Consider the following 20,143-nt stretch of genomic DNA (forward strand, 5'->3'; position numbering starts at 1 on the left):
AAATGTGTAACTAACACTTATATTCGCGTGTCTATGAGGGGACATTTCCCTTCTGTAATTGATAAATAAAAATACACCAGAAGCTATGCCAGAGCAGTGTATTTTCTTGAATTACAACCAGTCTGAGCTTAATAAACGACCAACAAATATTGGCAGTCAACCTTTCTTTCAAAGAAATATTAGACATTATGGCTGACATTTGTTTTTCTTTAAATAATAAACAAAAGCAATGCATTCTTGATGGACAAACATGGTTTTAGAAATAGCTAATGTATATTGAATCCAGCTTACTTCACAAAAGAAATAGCTAATTTATATTGCATCCAGCTTACTTCACAAATAATTGATTTTTTTCTTTAGAAATTTGTACAGAAATACTATCAGCAGTTTACCAGATGGAGTGTTCTCAAAGAACACAAACCTGAGGACAGTGTAAGTTTTATAAAGAAATAATTCATGGCAGCCGTAGATTTGTTTTCATTTAACCATAGGTTTGGCATTTATATTCGATTATTTTACCCTGAGCGTTAGCTGCCATGAATTATTTCGATTCTGATAGGACAAATTCGGTAATATTGTGAACCGTGAAAGTCCTAAACATACTGTTATGGCTGTTTCGTTTAACCCAATTTTGATTATGTTAGTAATATTATATAATTTAATGATTTTTTTAATCGCATTTTTCACTTACATATTTTCTTCCAATGTAATTCTATTCGTTCTGAGGCTTACAAGAAGCTTTTTAAAAAAAATATTTCGTATAGGTTTTTTTATTAACGTACTAAGAGCTACCGAGCCTTTACACCTTTAACACACAATCTCTTTATCCCCAAACATTTATATTCGAGATACACAGAAATGATTCTTGATGCAAAAGTTTTGAATGAAATTCAAGAATCTAGTGTCGTACTGCCTGTACCTAATCATGCTATCCTACTTTTTTTTACTAAATATTAATCAGAAAAATTCTTTTTAGAGACTTAGAGATCTCACTTAATATAAGGTGTGTTTATAACTTAAAGGACAAAACCGACATACGCAAAAATGATTCTTGGTGCGAACTTTTCGGATGAAATTCAAGAATCTAATCTGCTGGTGTTACTCTCATTTTAATTATGTGATACTTTATTTTACTAAAAATTAACCAATTATCTTCTTTTAGAGACTTACGTGACAACGAGATATCAACGATAGCAGTAAATACGTTTGAGGAACTTGTTTCATTAGAATCACTGTAAGTTTTATTGATGTAATGAATAACGATAAGAATTATAAATTATCCAAATCTTGGGTAACATCGTGAATTGTACGGTCTTAAGCATCTTAATTCCAAGGATGTTTATTGCAGTGATGTGGCAATGTGGTGCTCATGATTTACATGTCATTTAGTTCTATTGAATATCATCTTTTGATTGACCAGAACATTTAAACTGACATGAATATACGGATAGTGTGCTTTTGAATCTAATATTATGAAATATCGAAATAATTTTTAATTTACATGTAACTTTAACCTTCATGCAAAGCTCTGCTTAATTGTCCGGGTTTTATTTTACTTCTGACCCTTACAGTTTTATCATCTCTTCCACGGCTATACTAAGTTTTCAACTTTCGAATATATTTCTTGCGAGTTACACTAAAGAGACAAGTTATTTCGAAAGGATCATCTGGTGCGATGAGATTGGTACCGTTGATAGTGTTACTATGTAACAATAGCTTTTTATTCACCTTTCCTGGCGAGGAAGATTCCCTTCCATCACATTGATACGTTTAGAGCTGCCAGTTCGAACTCAATCAAGCGTAAAGCAATCGTCCTCAGTCAATCTTTCTTTGACACAAATATTATACTTTATGGCTGAAAGTTATTTTCTCAAATGTATAAAAGTAAACGATCTGAGTTATGATTGACCAAATTGTTTTCTAAATATCTCATTTATATCGTATCGAAAGTTTCTCACGATTAATCGATATTTTTGTTCTTCAGAAAATTGAATGACAATACTTTAAGCAGTTTACCAGATGGGTTGTTCTCAAACAAGATAAATCTGAGAACAGTGTAAGTTTCAACGATATTAATTATCAGTATACAGGTTTAACAAGATAGTTTCTTCTCCTTTTTAGATAATATTCAGAAGACTTTCGTATATGATTCAAGGATTAATGTTCTAAGTTCTAACTGGCCTTTAAACATTTCAAACACGATCTCACTTAAGTGCCAGTCTGCCTAAGAACCAGGCAGTAGTAAAAACATGACGAAAAAAACCCACCCAATTTGACATTTATTTCAGTTCATAATATGTAGTTATGCACAAAATTAACATTCATTTCCATTTTCGGATCTGGTAATAGAAGATACAATTTGGTTGAAATGCACTAGAAACGATTAAGGGGAGATAGCTCTGTAATTTGCTATTATACTAACCATTTTTCTAACCAAGTTATTTGATATTACCAGACACACACAAACGAAAGACTAATACTTTTTAACTAAGGATGATGGTAAGTATTAAATAGCATGATTAGCTTGGTGGTTTTTTTCTAATTCTGTTTTGATTTTTACCTAAATTGCCTGATTCTTACAAAGACTGGCACTTAAAAGAGGGTGTGTTTATATAAAAAAAGACAAAACCGACATACGCAAAATTGATTCTTGGTGCAAACCTTTTGGATGAAATTCAAGAATCTAATCTGCTAGTGTTGCTCTCCCTTGAATTATGTGATACTTTATTTTACTAAAAATTAACCAGTTATCTTCTTTTTAGAGACTTAAGTAACAACGATATACCAACGATAGCAGTAAATGCGTTTGAGGATCTTGTTTCATTAGAATCACTGTAAGTTTTATTGGTGTAATGAATAACGATAAGAATTATAAATTATCCAAATCTCGGGTAACATCGTAAATTGTACGGGTTTTAATACCATAATTTAAAGGATGTTTATTGCAGTGATGTGAACATTTGGTGCTCATGATTTGCATGCCAGATAGTGCCTTTGGATATACCCAGTCGATTACCCCGACCCTTGGAACTGACATGAATATACGGATAGTTTGCTATTGAATATGCTATATTACTATAAAATTTCGAAAAAAATTTAATTAACATGTATCCTTCATGCTTAACTCGGATTAATTGTTCGGGTTCCACTTTACATTTGACCCTTACGGTTTTATCATCTCTTCCACGGCTATACTAGGTTTTGACGGTCGAATACAGTTTCCTCGAGTTACACTAAAATGACAAGTTATGTCGAAATGATCATCTGATTTGATGAGACTGGTACCGTTGATAATGTTACTATGTAACAAACGCTTACTACTCACGTTTCCTGGCGGGGAAATTCCCTTCTTCCGTCGATCAAATTGATACGTAAGGAGATACAATTCCGAACTCAATCTAGCGTTTGACACAAATATATGACTTCATTGCTGAAAGTTATTTTCTCAAATGAATAAAAGTAAAGGATCTGAGTTATAATTGACGAATGGTTTTCTATATATCTCATTTATATTGTACCCGAATTTTCTCACAATTAATCGATGTTTTTGTTCTTCAGAAAATTGAATGGAAATACTATAAGCAGTTTACCAGACGGATTGTTCTCGAACAACATTAACCTGAACACAGTGTAAGTTTGAAAGATAATTATCATAAGTATACAGGTTGAAAAAGAGGGTTCCTTTTTCTTTTTAAAATAATTTTCAGAGGTTTTCAAGAGGAAATATTTCGGATGAAATTGTGGAATCTAATCTGCTAATAGTGCACTCCCTTTAATAATGTGATATTTTATTCACTAACGATTAACAAGTAATCTCCTTGTTTGGAGACCTGGGGTACAACGATATATCAACGATAGCAGCAAATAAGTTTGAGAATCTTGTGTCATTTGAATCTCTGTACGTAGTTTTATTGTTACGAAAAAGAACGATAGAAACTATCACTTGTCGAAATGCGCATCTGGTGCAATGAGATTGCACCGTTAATATTGTTACTATGTAACCAACGACTTCTATTTACGTGATCCAAATGGGACAATTCACATCTACCATTAATCTAAAACAAACACACAAAAAGCTATGTCTAAAGAGAATATCTTCTTTAATTACAATCAGTGCGAACTTTATTCAACTTCAATCCATCGTCCGTAGTGACGTTTTCTTTGAGACAAATAATATACATAAAGGACGAAAGAGGTTTTTCCTAAAGATAAAACTAAATGAATAGAGTCTTGCTGGACAAAGACGATTTGGAAATAGCTAATTTGTATTGTACCTTTCACTTATTCTTCACAAATAATCAATATTTTTTCTTCAGAGAATTGAGAAGTAATACTATAAGCAGTATACCAGGCGGGTTGTTCTCACAGAACATAAACCTGAGGGCAGTGTAAGTTTGATATTAGTTATCAAAATTAAGGTTTAAAACAATAGAGTTTCGTTTTCTTTTAAAACATATATACAGACGTTTTTCCTATATGATTTCAAGATTACTTTTCTAAATGCTAACCAATAATTCAATCACGATATTTTTATCATTAAAAGGTCATCAATATCATTCGCAGAAATGAATCTTGGTATAACACTTTTGAATGGAATCAAAATCAAGGTTATAAAAAGAGATTGTATTTCTTTTTAAAGAATCATCAGAAGATTTTAAGAGGAATTGCTAGTAAATATGAGGCGAGAGATACCAAAACTCATAATCTTGTTTAATTTTGGTATCCAATAAATTGATTTTGAAATACCGCTGTTGGTCTGCATAACATTCATTTGAGAATTTTTTTGTCAACTAAATGGTTTATGAATATGATGTATATCCAACGAAAGTACTTTATTGAAACACCATGAGGTATAAGAGAGGTATGAAAGTCGTATGACACAAAAAGAAGCCTAAATAAAGACTTTGAGAGATGAAAAACAATTAAAAACACTACACAATCATTTCATCTTGAGCGAAATGGTCATCGCTGGAAAAACAACGGATCAAATCTGACAGAACACTAAAAAGTAAGATTGAAATTAAAATGAATAGAGATTTGTCAGACGAAACGAAAAAAAAAGTCAGAAAGACGATTCAATTTTAATTTTCATTTAGAAGAAGCATCGTATTTGGTATTGCGACGCATAGAGTAAAACAAATATGCACAGGTATTATACACTGCAGTATATTATTTACACACATAAATACAGTTTAAGCATTGAATCAAGTGATGGTATTTCCGCCACTTATTTGAAAAGAAAACAAGACAGATATTTATTTTAAAATTCCGCCTTTGTGGTCCACACCAAGCAAAAAAGAAGACAAGTTGATTCAAAATCAGCCTAATGTGGTAGATCATCGTGGCTTGTCTAATTGTTACCTTATTAACCACTTATTGTGTCGGTCTAGCACTAACAGCTGGAAATCCATATCATCGTAACATGCTTTCACGTCTTTTCCATGCCCTTGTTGTCATTGTAAAATATTCAGTACATGCCATTATAATTGGGAAGAATGTTTTAGGTAACAATAGAAGAAATACATGAAATATGCAGTACATGAAAACATCCAGGGAAAACCATCAAACCAATATCTAAATGAGATGCTAAATATTTGATAAGCAATAATGTGATATCCTAACAAAATCAAAATGATGTTGAAGTGTCAGTGACCTAATGACAAATGCTTGATTCAACTTCAATCCATCGTCCGTAGTGAAGTTTTCTTTGAGACAAATAATATACATAAAGGATGAAAGAGGTTTTTCCTAAAGATAAAACTAAATGTATAGAGTCTTGCTGGACAAAGACGATTTGGAAATAGCTAATTTGTATTGTACCTTACACTTATTCTTCACAAATAATCAATATTTTTTCTTCAGAGAATTGAGTAGAAATACTATAAGCAGTATACCAGGCGGGTTGTTCTCAAAGAACATAAACCTGAGGAGAGTGTAAGTTTGATATTAGTTATCAAAAGTAAGGTTTAAAACAAGAGAGTTTCGTTTTCTTTTAAAACATATATACAGACGTTTTTCCTATATGATTTCAAGATTACTATTCTAAATGCTAACCAATAATTCAATCACGATATTTTTATCATTAAAAGGTCATCAATATCATTCGCAGAAATGAATCTTGGTATAACACTTTTGAATGGAATCAAAATCAAGGTTATAAAAAGAGATTGTATTTCTTTTTAAAGAATCATCAGAAGATTTTAAGAGGAATTGCTTGCAAAAATGAGGCGAGAGATACCAAAACTCATAAGTGTGAAATAAACTGACAATGCCATAGCCATACTCGTTAAGTAGTACATGATGAAATTACTAAGAGCTGACTGGCCCTTTACATAGTTCACTCACGGTCCTTCTTATTATATATATTTGCACCAAATAGTCATACTCTGTTAATTTTATGGACACCATCCCGAATTGGTTGATCTATACGATGTTTTTGTGTCTAAACTCATAATTGACATTTTTACCACGTCTTAGATTGAGGTTTAACCTCTTAGTCGCATGTCTGCTAAGTTCTTAATGTGACCAATTCTCGATATGATATATTTCCGAATATGACTGTTATACCAAGTGTGAATGTACATGTTTATACGACGTGTCTCTGTATTTTGTACAATTAACATACTTATTCATATTATTTGATGTTTCTGTTATTGTTTCCGTTAGATATTGGGTTATGTCTTATAAAATAGCCTTTCCATACCATCATTGTCATAAAAACTGTTTAGACTCGTGTTATAAAAATAAAATTTCGTAAGGGAGTAAATGTTTGTGATGTACTGTGGTGTCTGTCTTTGATTGAAGATGTTCGTAGTTGTTCTGCCGTTTGTGTCGACTATTATTTGTTTGTTCGTTTCTATGTGATGAATGTTCTGCTGTGTGTTTGTGCTGTATTTTTGTCACGAAGTAATGTCATTTTAACGATATGTTTTAACATTGTCATATAAGCTTGAGGTTTGGCTAGCAATAAAACCAGATTCTACCTACCAATTTTTATTAAAATGTCCTGTACAGAGTGAGGAGTATGGCAGTTATTATCAAATAGTACGTTTCTATGTATATGCTGTATGTTGGCGTTTCTTTGCTTCTATTGTTCCTTTATTTATAGTTGATGTGTTTCACCCTGGATTTAGTTTGAAACGCAGATTTGTATATTCTTGATTAATTAATGACTTTTGAACACAAGTAAACTACTGTTGTCTGTATATAAAATACATTCAAACGATTCTTGATGCGAACCTTTTGAATGAAATTCAAGAATCAAGTGTTGTACTACCTGAAATCAATTTATACTTTTTTTAACGTAAAATAAAACTGTTATTGCCTTTTTAAATGCTTGGGTTTAAACCGATTTCAACTGTAGCAGGAAATTGGTTTGTTAATCGTGTGTCATGGCAACTAATTTAAATGTTATTATTATGATAAAAAAACGATAGAAATTATAAGTTTTCGAACTTTTGGGCTGACCTCATATTTTGCACGGGTTTCAATATTCTCATGCCGAGGATATTTATTGATGTTGCCTCGAGATTGGTGCAGTGGAACATAAGTAACAGAAATAATGTATGTGTTAGTCGCTGAGGGTATTATTAACCCAGTAGCAATTACGTGTGTACTGACATGTAAATTGTTCATTCATGTTAAACCCAACTTTATTCAAAAATGTTCGTTATTTTTTATTTTTTTTAGATATTTGGATAAAAATACAATTAGCAGTGTACCAGAAGAGTTATTTTCAAAGAACATTAACCTTGAGAAAGTGTAAGTAAGATAAATATTTAATATCAAAAATATATACAGGTTAAAAAAGAGAGTTTCTTTTTGACATCATAATGAAAGGATGTTTGTCTGACGAAAACGAGAAGGATTTTCGAAGTAACACCTTTGAACTTCATAATCAACACATGGTAAGATATGATGTAAAGATGATCTTGTTTAATTTTGGTATCCAATGAATTGATTCTGAAATACCGCTGTTGGTCTGCATAACAATCATTTGAGAATTTTTTTGTTAACAGAATGGTATATGAATATGATGTATATCCAACGAAAGTACTTTATTGAAACACCATGAGTTATAAGAGAGGTATGAAAGTCGTATGACACAAAAAGAAGCCTAAAAAAAGACTTTGAGAGATGAAAAACAATTAAAAACACTACACAATCATTTCATCTTGAGCGAAATGGTCATCGCTGGAAAAACAATGGATAAAATCTGACAGAACACAAAAAACTAAGATTGAAAATAAAATGAATAGAGATTTGTCAGACGAAATGAAAAAAAAATCAGAAAGACGATTCAATTTTAATTTTCATTTAGAAGAAGCATCGTATTTGGTATTGCGACGCCTAGAGGAAAACAAATATGCACAGGTAGTATACACTGCAGTATATTATTTAAACACATATATACAGTTTAAGCATTGAATCAAGTGATGGTATCTCCTCCACTTGTTTGAAAAGAAAACAAGACAGATATTTATTTTAAAATTCCGCCTTTGTGGTGCACACAAAGCAAAACAGAAGACAAGTTGGTTCAAAATCAGCCTAATGTGGTAGATCATCGTGGCTTGTTTAATTGTTACCTTATTAACCACTTATTGTGTCGGTCTAGCACTAACAGCTGGAAATCCATATCATCGTAACATGCTTTCACGTCTTTTCCATGCCCTTGTTGTCATTGTAAAATATTCAGTACATGCCATTATAATTGGGAAGAATGTTTTAGGTAACAATAGAAGAAATACATGAAATATGCAGTACACGGGAACATCCAGGGGAAACCATCGAATCAATATCTAAATTAGATGCTAAATATTGGATAATCAATAATGTGATATCCTAACAAAATCAAAATGATGTTGAAGTGACAGTGACCTAATGAAGAATGCTCTTAATCCATCACATATTTTTGATTTATTTCCAGATATATCAGGAATAATCAGTTACTAACCAGTTTACCAATGAACTTGTTTTCTTCGAACAAAAATATAACACAATTGTAAGTGTAATATTTAATCAATAAAGAGTGTTTCTCGAAGCCATTTACATTAAAGATCTAAAGCTTGTGTTAAACAATATCCCAGATTTTTATACAAATATTATTAAATGTTGGAAATTAACTGGTGGAGGTCTAAAAAAAACCAAGAAACATTTACAGATATAAGAAAACAAATATTATGGAACAATGAATTTATTAAATTTGAAAATAAAGGTACATTTTAAAAATATTGGAATAAAAGCGATCTTATTTATGTAAATGATATCATAGATGAAAAAGGTTGTATTTCTCAAGACATCATTTTAAATAAACTAAAAAATAAATCAAACTGGATGGCTGAAATGAATTTAGTAAAGAAATGTATATCAAAAGACTGGGCAGCAATTTTAAAATCGGAAAATTCTATAAAAAAGTATTGTTAATATAAAAAGAAACCAATTTATATTGGATGGTTTACCTTTGAAATTAGAAGCATTATCAAATACACTTTTATATAAGTCTCTGATAAATGAAAGAATTGAACCAGCTATTGGATCCCAAAAATGGCTGCGTCTATTTGATATAAATGATGTGTTATATCAAAACTATCTATATACATTTTTATTCAGATATTTAAGAGAAAATTAACTTAGAATTTTTAGATGGAAATTACTACCACATATTCTACCTACAAAGAAACAAAAGATCACTTCTTTATACTGTCCGTATTTAAAACTTTTTTGGAATAAAATAAATGAAGTTTTTAAGAACAGTAAAATAATTTTTAAGATAAAACTAAGACACTTAGTATTTGGATATAAAACTTCTGAAGAAGAATATTTGACTTAAACTATTTTTTAACAATTGTGGGGTTTTCAATTTACAAAGCCTACTACATATCGGATCAAAAGACAAAAAATGTCAATATTTTCTCAATTTTTCTCAATGAGTTCAATAGTAGAGTATGTTTGAAAATTAAAAGTAATGTTTTAGCAACTATTAGAAAACATATGAATAGTCATATTAAGTGATATTACCTCATATTATTAATTCATATATTTTAACAAATTTGATTCGTTTAGGGATAGTCACATGTTAAACTATATTTTTGAAGGTAGAGAGAAAACGGCGGATAGCAAAAAGCATATTGACCGGCAAAAAGCATATCGCACGGTTATTTTTTAGAATATCTAAAAACCGATATACTTTGTGACGTCATGTAATGAATTTCAGTATATTGTTTAACGTTTTGAAACACATGATATCTGTGATCGATTATTTGACGTAAAAAATCTTCAAATACATAAGATGTAAAAAAAAATATATGAAATATCAACTAATATGTTGTTATTGTCAAGGAGTCAATGTAATATCTATAAAATTCCAACAAACCTAAATGACGATTTTGATACAAATATGGTCGGAAATTAATTATATAACAAATATAGCCTTTGTATGAGGTCTATACAGGATATATCGACCCAAAGAAGTATATCGAGCTCGGACTTCGTCCTCAGTCAATATATTTCTTTTAGATCAATATATCCTTGTATCGACCTCATACAAAGGCTATATTTGTATAATATAAATATGATGTAAAAACGTAAAATGTATTTTGCAACTTATCACTACCCTGAGTGATTAGTAGATTGTAACAGGGAAAATCAGGAGGAGCTTGGGCACCTGAATGATATTGTAACAAGCCAATATTTAAAATATATATTTATTTAATGTTGTAAAAAAACAAAACAATATCCAAGGTTTATATCTAAATTTTATAATATGTCTGAAAGTTCTGTGTTGGCAATATCACAGACCTTTGCCAGTCATATTTGTTTTTCATGTATTGTTTTTTAAAAATAAACGTCGGTTTTTATTTTGTGTAAGTATTTCACATTTTAAATGTGGATTGTACGGTATGAATGTTGCTTATTATAAGCTGGTGTAACCGAGAAATAACACATTGCTTAAAACATATTGGTATTTTTCTAGGGATTTAGAGGATAATAGTCTAACAAGTGTACCAGCACAGTTGTTTTCGTCGAATATAAACCTTATAGAGTTGTAAGTATAATAAAAAAAAATATATACTAGACTTAAATAAAGAACATATAGTAGAATGTACGTTATAATCTTGTAATTTTTGATATCTTATTATTATTTCTTACTAAAAAAAATTAAATAACATACACGCCAGAAATTCAAAATGACGCTGCTTTAAGTCCAAGACTTACTTATGATATTGTAATATGATTGAATTTATATTAAATTATTGGTTTTGCTGTTCTCCGCCTACACGCTACAGTGTGATTCGCAATTAAATCAAATATAATCTGGTGAAGATCACAATGGTGTGTCCGATTATGATACCATTTCTTTGGACTGTGACCTGGTCAGCGAGAAAATTAGACAGACCGAGACATTGTGTCGGTCTTGTACTCAAATCCGGGAATCTTCCCATTTCTTCACTATGTTGCTACGTTTTGTTTGTTTTCACACTGTAAAGAATATTGTGTTTATCACATAAGAAATATAAAGAATGTCATAAGTGACAGTAATATATACGGTTCATGAGGGTTCAAGTGAAAAATTCTAGTTCTATTATTCACCAACGTTTCGACCTAAAACGTGAGATGAAAAGTCAGAAATATTATCATTGCCATATTGAAACGTTGTTTAAGTAATAAGTGTTCCAACTTAGAAATTATTGTTACACCACAAACCAATGATTTCTTTTTTCCAGAGATCTAAATGGCAATAACATAAGCAGTCTACCACCAGGGTTGCTTTTATCGAACATAAAACTTGATGGCATGTAAGTATAATACCTGTTTAACATCACAATACAATTTCAAAAATAGAGTGTTATTTTCTTTTTTCAAAATATTTGAAATTATATTGAAGGGCGGCTTTAGGGAAAAGACGGTTGTAGAAGCAACACTTTTGTATTGAACTGATAGGACACCACATGGTAGAATCGTTGACGCAATGTTGTTTAACAATCTTGAATAGCTTTGGTGTTTAATAACTGCCGATATGTAAGCATTGTCGCCACTCACTTTTAAGATAACAAGACCGACATTTTTTTTTATATATGACCATGGTGGTCTTGTGATCGCTTGCATGGGTTGAGTTCAAGTAGTTGTCGGCTCAGACCAAGGTTTAAACGGTTTGGTATTGTAACAATTTGTCTGATATCTTCATATTACTTTCAAATTCTTGCCCTTGTGTTTGGTGCCAATGTTGAGTATCTTGTATTAGTGGCATAAGAAAATGCTTATTACCAAATGATTTGAGGCTTTTACGTCATATAAAGTCAATTATAAAGTAAATCTATTTTTAGATATTAATGATTAATCCGATCATTATAACTTAACAAAGAGCCAATTATAATTCCGTATCATGACGTGATATTAGAAAACTGACACACGGTTTTTCACCCTGGTATGTGTTCATTGTGCCTAATAATCTATTTCTCAATCCAAAAATAGACCTTGTTATTACAAATCTATTCTGTGAAGAGGGACATACACTTTCGTTGACAATGAAGAGCTAGCGGAAAGGGAAATATTCATCTGCGCGTAAAGTGTGTAATCTTTAAGTGTTTACCATTTTTTTTATAAAAATACATTTAACCTTTTGTTAAGCTAAACTCGTTTGATATCAATAGTTTAAAATTGGTTAAAAAGAATTTGGTATAAATATTGATTTTGTTATCAGTAAATTAAACTAAGTATTATTGTTATACACATATGCACATTCACAGTACTATCCGTCAATACCTATATTTTGGCATTGTGCAATATGACGTTTTTCTCAGTCTGTTAAAGACGTCTAATTTTATTAGCTGTTATTGGCTTTGAACTAGCTGTCAGTAATTGCGAGTACTGTCAGATCTTTATTGTTTTTTTGTTGTTGTGGAATGTATAGAAACGTTACCACGTCTAGTCTTTGTTTTTGTTAATTGTGTTCTGATCTGTATCGATCTGACGAGTTAAGCCCTTTCAACTGAATTTTCATATTTTGTTCCTATGTTGTACTGATAGGCCATCGTCCCAGGTAAAGGGGAGGCTTTGGCGCCAGCAAACTAGTTAGGCCCCGCTACATTCTATATGTGCCTGTCCCAAGACAGGAGTCTTTAGTTCAGTGGAAGTCGTGGATTTTGTCTGTCATATCATGTCGGGACCTGATACAGCCGACTATACAATGTGGGTATTACTCTTTGTTGAAGACGGTACGGTTGCCTATGGTTGCTTATATCTGCTTTATCTCAACTTTGATGGATATTTGTCTCATTGGCAATCATACCACATTTTCTTATTTTTTCATATTTTTATATTCATGTCACTTTTAACTTATCATGCTTTCCATGGATTGTAGCCAGTTTTTTTCCTGTATAAAACCAGTCTAAAATTGCCAAAGGGGAACAGTTTATCTTCTTCGCAATAACAGAATGAAATCAGTAAAGGCAAATAGCGAAGTAAACTAATTGTTAGCTAAAGAACAGAAAGCTTTAAAATTTTAAAATAGACTGTTGTGCTACCTTATTTAACAATTGTTTCAACTAATAAATAACTTACTTCAGCATGAATCGTTGATATATTTTCCAGAGATTTGAGTGAAAATTATTTAAGGAGTGTACCAGAAGGGTTCTTTTCGGCGAACATAAACCTTGATGAAGTGTAAGTATAATGCATGTTTAACATCAAAATTTACCTTTGAAAAGAGTTAATTCATTTTCAAAGATCGAAATTTAAATGCATGGAGGCTTGTTAGACGGTAAATATTTTAGAACTTCACAAATTTAACACAATTCATACCAGTTAATTTTTGGCAAACAAACCTTTAGTTTGCGATATAGAATAAATTGATGGCATGTCAGTTTTGTTGCCAATGATTGAAATAAGACAAGACATAGTACAGATGTCAAGACCTTGGTGATAAATATTCCGTATCAACTTCACAAATAAAACATGATGGTCTTGAAGTATAGATTCTAGGTACTGACGTTGTTTATAATCTTAATTACGTTTTAGAGTGTTCTTTTTTTTTGTCTTTGCAAATTATTAACCTTTACTGGTTTTCCATTTTTTTGTAATACAAAAAAAATGTATTTTTTTTTCTTTTCAACTTCAAATATTTTAGTGCATTACTGGTTGTGAAAAATGTCCATTAACGCTACAACAATGACGCTAAGGTTCCTACCTGTGGTATTAATTGCTAATGAAACCAGGTGATTTGATTAGCAAAATATATCATACATTTATATTCTGTGTTAGTTGCATTTTACAAAGTATTTAAACGAGCACTCAATACATTACATACATATACATAATTTAGTGTCGCAGACCCTTTAACAATCATAAGAGGATTTTTGTCCGTCATTTGTTTTGATAATGAATTCGAGTTTAAACCGAAAGTAGAATTAATCGAACAAGCATGGTTGGTCACATGGCTTGAACATAATTGCATGTCATGCTAAGTAGTTTATAATATCATCAATTCAATATTATCTCATGTTTAAATTTGTAAACCTAAAATGATCGAATATTTCTGTTAATTTAATAAAAGAACTCAAGGAAGGAGCTAATGTCCCCTCTTGATTGATTTATTAATTGATTGTTTGTTGCTTAAATACTTTAGCAGGTCAGTAACAACCGTTCATTGAGGTACATTCCTAACGTAATATCTTTTTGTCGTGGCTCGGTACTTATGCCATTTTGTTTTTCTTTGTTGACATATTTGTTTTGTTTTAAAGTAAGAAAGATTTTACTCAATGTTGCCTGCTCTTTCCATATTTTTGATATTTTTTTCCGATTGTGTCTGTTTGTTATGTTCACACATTGTTGTCAACATGATGGAATTTTTATTTTTACTGTTATACAAGTGAGAGGGTTAGCTAGCTACAAAACCAGATGTAATCCACTAATTTGTGCATAAAGGAAATGTCTGTAACAAGTCAGGAATATGACAGTTGTTTTCCATCCGTGTCATGTGTTTGAGCTTTGGATTTTGCCATTTGATAAGGGACTTCCTTGGAAATCGGTATTTTTTTAATTTTACTTTTCACATTGAGCTACCGTGATGGTTGACAGGTTATCGCCTGCATGTTGGGAGTATGTAAGATGTCGTCTGTTCGGTCCCAGCCTGCGTTATATATAGGAAAATAGAATTTGCTATAGTTTTGCCGTTACTTTGGAATTAAATAAACAAATTAGTCGGTTGGTACTTATAATAGTGCATCTGATTTGCATGATTTGTCTAAAGTTGTTTTGTCTTTTGTAATTGTGCTTAATGAAAATGATAAGAAGTTTGTTTTCATGGTCTGTTGAATTTAGGGAAAATTTTATGCAACAGTAGTATATGCAGTGCATGAAGACTTAAAAAGAATAACAATGTATATAGTCCTGTCATTGAATTAATCTTTCTAAATAAAAATGGGAATACATAATCGTGAAGATTGTAATCGCCATACAAACAGTTGAGGGTTTGAGGAGAAAAAAATCAAGCTCTGTAATATAAACAATTATTCGAAATGAAATGTGAAATAAATAATCTTGACTATCGAATCGCCTTACGAATGTGTACGTTGTTTAATTAATAAGGTCTCCAAATTAGAAAGAGTTGTTTCACCACAAATCAATGATTTTTCAGAAAACTATTTGAGAATAAATTAAGCATTCTACCACCAGGGTTGTTTTCTTCGAGCATAAAACTTGAAACAATGTAAGTATGAATCATGATTAACATTACAATACAAATTAAAAAAAACTTTATTTTCATTTTTATCAACCAATTGAAAATATTATAAAAATAATTAGAATATTAACCAGAATGCATCAGATTATTAAACGGCGTATCATTTTTTAGCTCACCTGGCCCGAAGGGCCAAGTGAGCTTTTCCCATCACTTTGCGTCCGGCGTCCGTCGTCGTCGTCGTCGTCCGTCGTCTGTCGTCCGTCGTCCGTCGTCCGTCGTCGTTAACTTTTACAAAAATCTTCTCCTCTGAAACTGCTGGGCCAAATTAAACCAAACTTGGCCACAATCATCATTGGGGTATCTAGTTTAAAAAATGTGTGGCGTGACCCCGCCAACCAACCAAGATGGCCGCCATGGCTAAAAATAGAACATAGGGGTAAAATGCAGTTTTTGGCTTATAACTCAAAAACCAAAGCATTTAGAGCAAATCTGACATGGGGTAAAATTGTTTATCAGGTCAAGATCTATCTGTTCTGAAATTTTCAGATGAATCCGACAACCCGTTGTTGGGTTGCTGCCCCTGAATTGGTAATTTTAGGGAATTTTTGCTGTTTTTGGTTATTATCTTGAATATTATTATAGATAGAGATAAACTGTAAACAGCAATAATGTTCAGCAAAGTAAGATTTACAAATAAGTCAACATGACCAAAATGGTCAGTTGACCCCTTTAGGAGTTATTGCCCTTTAAAGTCAATTTTTAACAATTTTTCGTAAATCTTAGTAATCTTTTACAAAAATCTTCTCCTCTGCAACTGCTGGGCCAAATTAAACCAAACTTGGCCACAATCATCATTGGGGTATCTAGTTTAAAAAATGTGTGGCGTGACCCCGCCAACCAACCAAGATGGCCGCCATGGCTAAAAATAGAACATAGGGGTAAAATGCAGTTTTTGGCTTATAACTAAAAAAACCAAAGCATTTAGAGCAAATCTGACATGGGGTAAAATTGTTTATCAGGTCAAGATCTATCTGTTCTGAAATTTTCAGATGAATCCGACAACCCGTTGTTGGGTTGCTGCCCCTGAATTGGTAATTTTAGGGAATTTTTGCTGTTTTTGGTTATTATCTTGAATATTATTATAGATAGAGATAAACTGTAAACAGCAATAATGTTCAGCAAAGTAAGATTTACAAATAAGTCAACATGACCAAAATGGTCAGTTGACCCCTTTAGGAGTTATTGCCCTTTAAAGTCAATTTTTAACAATTTTTCGTAAATCTTAGTAATCTTTTACAAAAATCTTCTCCTCTGAAACTACTGGGCCAAATTAATCCAAACTTATCCACAATCATCTTTGGGGTATCTAGTTTTAAAAATGTGTCCGGTGAGCACGCCAACCAACCAAGATGGCCGCCACGGCTAAAAATAGAACATAGGGGTAAAATGCAGTTTTTGGCTTATAACTTAAAAACCAAAGCATTTAGAGCAAATCTGACGTTTGTAAAATTGTTTATCAGGTCAAGATCTATCTGCCCCGAAATTTTCAGATGAATTGGACAACCCGTTGTTGGGTTGCTGACCCTGAATTGGTAATTTTGAGGAAATTTTGCTGTTTTTGGTTATTGTCTTGAATATTATTATAGATAGAGATAAACTGTAAACAGCAATAATGTTCAGCAAAGTAAGATTTACAAATAAGTCAACATGACCGAAATGGTCAATTGACCCCCTAAGGAGTTATTGTCCTTTATAGTCAATTTTCAACAATTTTTATAAAATTTGTAAATTTTTACTAACATTTTCCACTGAAACTACTGGGCCAAGTTCATTATAGATAGAGATAATTGTAAGCAGCAAGGATGTTCAGTAAAGTAAGATGTACAAACACAACACCATCACCAAAATACAATTTTGTCATGAATCCATCTGCTTCCTTTGTTTAATAGTCACATATACCAAGGTGAGCGACACAGGCTCTTTAGAGCCTCTAGTTTAGTTACCTTGTTCTATATACATTGTAACCACCTAATGAATAGATAAATGGTTGCCGTATTCGTGCTGCTTCTAAGAAATAATTATTTCATCACAAAACATTGATGTTGTTCAATAGTCTAAACAGTTTACAATCAGTATTGTTTTGTTAGACAACAACCAACCTGGTGATAGTGAAAGCCATTGTTAACATCAACATAATGTGGTAATAAATAAAAACAAAATAAAGAAGAGGAAAATACAAGGGGGACATTTTGAACTCATAAGTCGAGAAAAAGTTACCATGCAATAAAAAATACGATAGCTAACGACAAGACAAACAAGTTCATAAAACATAAAACACTACATGGAAAAAAAAGACTGACCAATAGAACGCCGTCAAAACCTGGGGTGATCTCAGTTGCTCAGGTAGGGTAGGCAGATATGTACCACTAGTAAAAGAATATTCGATTCGAATTTCATAATGTTTCCGATTTGTTACCTTGTGAGCTGAAACAGTGTGGCGGTTTTGTAGAAAAATATTACTTTACCATTATACAGTCCTTAATATGCTTGTAAGTATTGTCAATGGACGTGCAACGAATCGATCTTTTGTTTCTATGCTCTCGTGTCCATTCTTCTTCCAATGGCTGATACACTCCATTCTGCACACATCATAAAAAGCATTTGTTGATATCAGATGGTTAAAGACGCTAAAAACATTGACAACTATAAACGTAATAAGTACTAATAGATCATCCCCTAAATCCCCGACTTGTTTGTGTACTAATGATATCAAGCAAAATTCATGCAAACGTTCACGAAGACAAAGAAAAACGGTATCTTAATAAGCTTTTTATTTTCACTTTATGATGTATCGATGATATCCTGTCACTTCAGTGGTTGCATGTTTTTTCACATATTCCAAGAACCTTTGCATTTACGTAAAACCGAAACTAGAATGTCTGTTACATATCTTGATCTATTTCTTAGTAATGACACATCTAAAATCTTTGACAAACATGACGATTTAAACTTCCCCTCTGTCAACTTCCCTTTTCACAGCGGTTAAAAATCATCAAAGATACCATGCTTATAATTTGGTATGCCAGACGCGCGATTCATCTACATAAGACACATCAGTGGCGTTTAAATCAAACAGTAGACCGAATCAATTACCAAGTTGAAGAGCATTTACAACAAACCCTCTGCCCCATCGTATGGAGTTTACAAATCTCAATCGATACCTTACGTGCGTGTATGTCAACATTATATGTGGTGTAGAGGTGACAATTATTTAACGATGTTCAAATCTCGTACATGTAAATCGATTAAAAAGAGACAAATCAAGGTAACATATAAAAAATTATGGAATTTAGCAGGGGCCATATCCTCACTCAAAACCTGCTCCGAAACAATACAGCTGAAATCCCCTTGAAACACGTGTTTACACTAATCAACTCTTTCATGACATAAAATATGAATTATGGAATTTAGCAGGGGCCATATCCTGACTCAAAACCTGCTCTGAAACAAAACAACTGAAATCCCCTTGAAACACGTGCTTACACTAATCAGCTCTTTCATGACATAAAATATGAATTATAGAATTTAGCAGGGGCCATATCCTGACTCAAAACCTGCTCCGAAACAAAACAACTGAAATTTCCTCGAAACACGCGTTTACACTAATCAGCTCTTTCATGACATAAACTATGAATTATGGAATTTAGCAGGGGCCATATCCTGACTCAAAACTGCTCCGAAACAAAACAACTGAAATCCCTTTGAAACACGTGTTTACACTAATCAGCTCTTTCATGACATAAAATATGAATTATGGAATTTAGCAGGGGCCATATCCTGACTCAAAACTGTTCCAAAACGAAACAACTGAAATCTCCTTGAAACACGTGTTTACACTAATCAGCTCTTTCATGACATAAAATATGAATTATGGAATTTAGCAGGGGCCATATCCTGACTCAAAACTGTTCCAAAACGAAACAACTGAAATCTCCTTGAAACACGTGTTTACACTAATCAGCTCTTCCATGACATAAAATATGAATTATGGAATTTAGCAGGGGCCATATCCTGACTCAAAACTGTTCCAAAACGAAACAACTGAAATCTCCTTGAAACACGTGTTTACACTAATCAGCTCTTCCATGACATAAAATATGAATTATGGAATTTAGCAGGGGCCATATCCTGACTCAAAACTGTTCCAAAACGAAACAACTGAAATCTCCTTGAAACACGTGTTTACACTAATCAGCTCTTCCATGACATAAAATATAAAATATTCAGTCAATTCAGCAAATTTCCTTATTATATTTTTTTTAATTATTCGGAACATGAAGGTTTTTCTACTCCAGACATAGATTGCTATAGGCAAATTTGAAATGTTCAGTTTATTTCTCTTTTGCTTAATAATTGAGTTGGTTTTCCGAGTCTTGGAGTTTATTCGAGCGCCACTGAAGAGAT

At 32.1% G+C, this 20,143-nt stretch overlaps 1 protein-coding gene across 1 annotated transcript in view; it reads left to right on the forward strand.

Annotated features, from left to right (window-relative positions):
• The window catches only part of LOC139499614 (leucine-rich repeat-containing protein 15-like), a 62,608-nt gene that overhangs the window by 32,897 nt on the left and 9,568 nt on the right, over positions 1-20,143 (forward strand). The window contains exons 9-21 of the mRNA XM_071288361.1: positions 361-432; positions 1,163-1,234; positions 1,985-2,056; positions 2,763-2,834; positions 3,559-3,630; positions 4,317-4,388; positions 5,863-5,934; positions 7,690-7,761; positions 8,927-9,001; positions 10,973-11,044; positions 11,724-11,795; positions 13,591-13,662; positions 15,635-15,706. Of these exons, the coding sequence (XP_071144462.1) occupies positions 361-432; positions 1,163-1,234; positions 1,985-2,056; positions 2,763-2,834; positions 3,559-3,630; positions 4,317-4,388; positions 5,863-5,934; positions 7,690-7,761; positions 8,927-9,001; positions 10,973-11,044; positions 11,724-11,795; positions 13,591-13,662; positions 15,635-15,706 (939 nt within the window). The remainder of the gene's footprint in view (positions 1-360; positions 433-1,162; positions 1,235-1,984; positions 2,057-2,762; positions 2,835-3,558; positions 3,631-4,316; positions 4,389-5,862; positions 5,935-7,689; positions 7,762-8,926; positions 9,002-10,972; positions 11,045-11,723; positions 11,796-13,590; positions 13,663-15,634; positions 15,707-20,143) is intronic.

The sequence above is a fragment of the Mytilus edulis genome, chromosome 12 (assembly GCF_963676685.1).
Source record: "Mytilus edulis chromosome 12, xbMytEdul2.2, whole genome shotgun sequence".
NCBI classification, from domain to species: Eukaryota; Metazoa; Mollusca; class Bivalvia; order Mytilida; family Mytilidae; genus Mytilus; species Mytilus edulis.